At 36.9% G+C, this 2,636-nt stretch overlaps 1 protein-coding gene across 1 annotated transcript in view; it reads left to right on the top strand.

Moving 5' to 3' along the window:
* LOC106523267 (solute carrier family 25 member 36-A) overlaps window positions 1-2,636 on the top strand; it is a gene marked incomplete in the record, with an annotated part of 18,261 nt that overhangs the window by 12,997 nt on the left and 2,628 nt on the right. The window contains 1 exon segment of the mRNA XM_014016651.1: window positions 1,451-1,517. Coding sequence (XP_013872105.1) covers window positions 1,451-1,517 — 67 coding nt within the window.

The raw sequence follows: 2,636 nt of genomic DNA, 5'->3' as shown, positions 1-2,636 counted from the left end.
GCACACAATGGTCGGCTATTTATCAATCTCTCACAGCATTAAACCACAACCACTCTAACTAAAGTCAACTTCATTTAAAGAGTTTAAACTAGTGAGAAAAATGTTTGCTGACTTACCTCAATGTGCTTTCTCAGGTTGGTGAGTTATGGAATGCTGAAAGGTACTTTACACGTGGTAAACAGAGAAGACATTTGAACTGATATGTATTATTTTTAAGTCCTAAAACCTCGAACATTGAACTGAGATATGGCCATGGGTGTGCTGGTTTCTCTCCTTGCGTTTCCTCAATGGTTTCCATTGCATCTTCTTCTTTTGTCTGGTTCTGCTTGAAATGAAAGTAAAGTGATGGGAGCACGCGCTCCGCTACTGAGAGTTAACGAGTGTGACGTAGGCTATAAGCTACGCATGTGATTGGTTACCTTTGTGACGAACATAGCTTGTGGCCAATTGCATTTCATGAAAAGAAAAACCGGAACAACAGATTTTTTTCTTTTTATTTTTTTTTTACAGCGGATTACAAAGCTATGCTGATCTAAAAGGAACGAGTAACTACAAGCTTCTTAGAAATGTAGTGGAGTAAAAAGTACAATATTTGTCTTTGAAATGTAGTGGAGTAAAAGTAAAAAGTTCCCAAATAAATAACTACTCAAGTAAAGTACAGATACTCAAAAAATGTACTTAATTACAGTAATAAAGTAAAAGTACTTTGTTACTGTCCACCACTGATCTTGAGTAACGTGTATGTTCATAGTTTTATCATTTCAAACCTGTTATTTTGTTTGTGATTTTACTGTTTTGTTAGGGCTTCATGTGTTGTCAGAATGTCAGCTGCTGTGCCCCTCATTCTGTCTTTTGGTGTGTTGGGTGAACATTTCACATGAGGTTGTGGCAGATTAAATCCTGTGGGATAATGTGGGGAATGGGAAGTTAAATGGATGCATGCCGGTCATTTTGCTACACACAAGCCTGTGTTTGTTTTAGGCTTTTACTCTACCGTAGCTCTCCTCTCGCAAGGGCATGAGACCCCCACACCACCAGGGGTCTCTAGCTGCATATGTGAGGAGTTACTTGGGTCTGCGTGAGTACTCACCACAGATCTGTGCTTCTTTAGCCTTTCTTTCCTCTACTCTCTTACCCTGTTGTTTTCTGGATAAGATCATTTAACAGCTTAGTAATAAATGCAGTTCTGACATATTGTTCACCTCTAATAATCCATGAAGGGTTCAGCATTTCTTCTCTAAGTTGCCTTTAAAATTTCAAATTGTGGGTTAAAAAAAGTTGACATCAAATACCTGAGCTATTGCAGACATTGATGCAGCTTAAAGAACTTTTACATTTTAACCAGCTACTAGAATGTAGTTCATCACAAGTGGCAGCTTCAAACTTAAAGCCAATTGTTGTACTCTACTTTTCTGGAAGCATAATTCTGCTTTAAATTTCCCATCTTTAGGTTTTACAGCCATCACAGCGACAAATCCAATATGGCTCATAAAAACCCGCCTACAGTTGGATGCAAGGTGAGTACAGTAAATATTCAACTCGCCTGGGTATCTTTGTAGTCTGTTACTGTTTAAGCTGCACTTTAATTTTGAATTTGTTTTATTTAATAACTCAATTAACATAACTACAGATAAATGAAACAATTTTCCTAATTCCAGAAAACATAGAAGTGATGTGGTGTGAGCTGCAGTCTTTGCAGATTTGAGCACAGGTTGCATCAAGCCAAGGGCAATTTTATTAATTGATCATGTTATGGATAACTTAAGAATGTACACAAGTATTTTTTGGCTTACTTTATTTATGTAATTCACTGAGACACCTGATGTTAATTTTTGTTCAATGTCGCAGTACAATTTAAAAAATGTAAAAACAGACCGGTGTCATCCCTGTCTGTTTTTAAATTTCTTCTTAAAACCCATCTCTTATATCTGGCCTTTGAACAACAATTGTAGTGTTGATTTTTGATGTTTTGATTAAATTTTACTGATTGTATGAGCAAATAAATGTTTTATTATGTGTACAGCACTTTGGTCCTGTGGGTGTTTAAAGTGCTCTATAAATATAGCTGGTATGGTTCAGTATTCAACATACCCCAAATATCAACTCTACAAAATGAAAACCTGGAAACAAGACAGAAGTTTATTTACAACATCATAAAGATGCTTAGCAGCCTGTGCTCTGTTAACCATTTGCAGCTTACTGTATGTGTAAAGTTGAAGACAATAATTTTGAGTGATGTGTCTAATTTTCTGTTGTCTAGTTCAGTTTTSATGTTGGTTATCAAAGGCTACGTTCACACTGCAGGCAAATCCGACCCAAATACGATTTTTTTTGACCCATCTGACTCATATCCGATTTTTTTATGACAGTCTGAACGAGACAAATCCGATTTTTTTATGACAGTCTGAACGAGACAAATCCGATTTTTTCAAATCCGACCCAGGCCGTTTCAGTATGTGGTTTTAAATCGGATACATGTCTGATGTTTTCAAAGTGACTGCAGTGTGAACGCTCATGTCACATTCATCTGACTTTTTCATCAGGAGGAGGGAGTGAAGGACCAATGAGACACTAACCTCAAGTCTCGTTGTTTAAATCTGTAGCTCCATGTGTTTACAGCTCCAAAACACAATCCA

Source organism: Austrofundulus limnaeus, unplaced genomic scaffold (assembly GCF_001266775.1).
Source record: "Austrofundulus limnaeus strain Quisiro unplaced genomic scaffold, Austrofundulus_limnaeus-1.0 Scaffold150, whole genome shotgun sequence".
Classification (NCBI taxonomy): domain Eukaryota; kingdom Metazoa; phylum Chordata; class Actinopteri; order Cyprinodontiformes; family Rivulidae; genus Austrofundulus; species Austrofundulus limnaeus.
The sequence above is the reverse complement of the archived record's forward strand: the minus strand, read 5'-3'. Positions and strand labels throughout refer to the sequence as shown.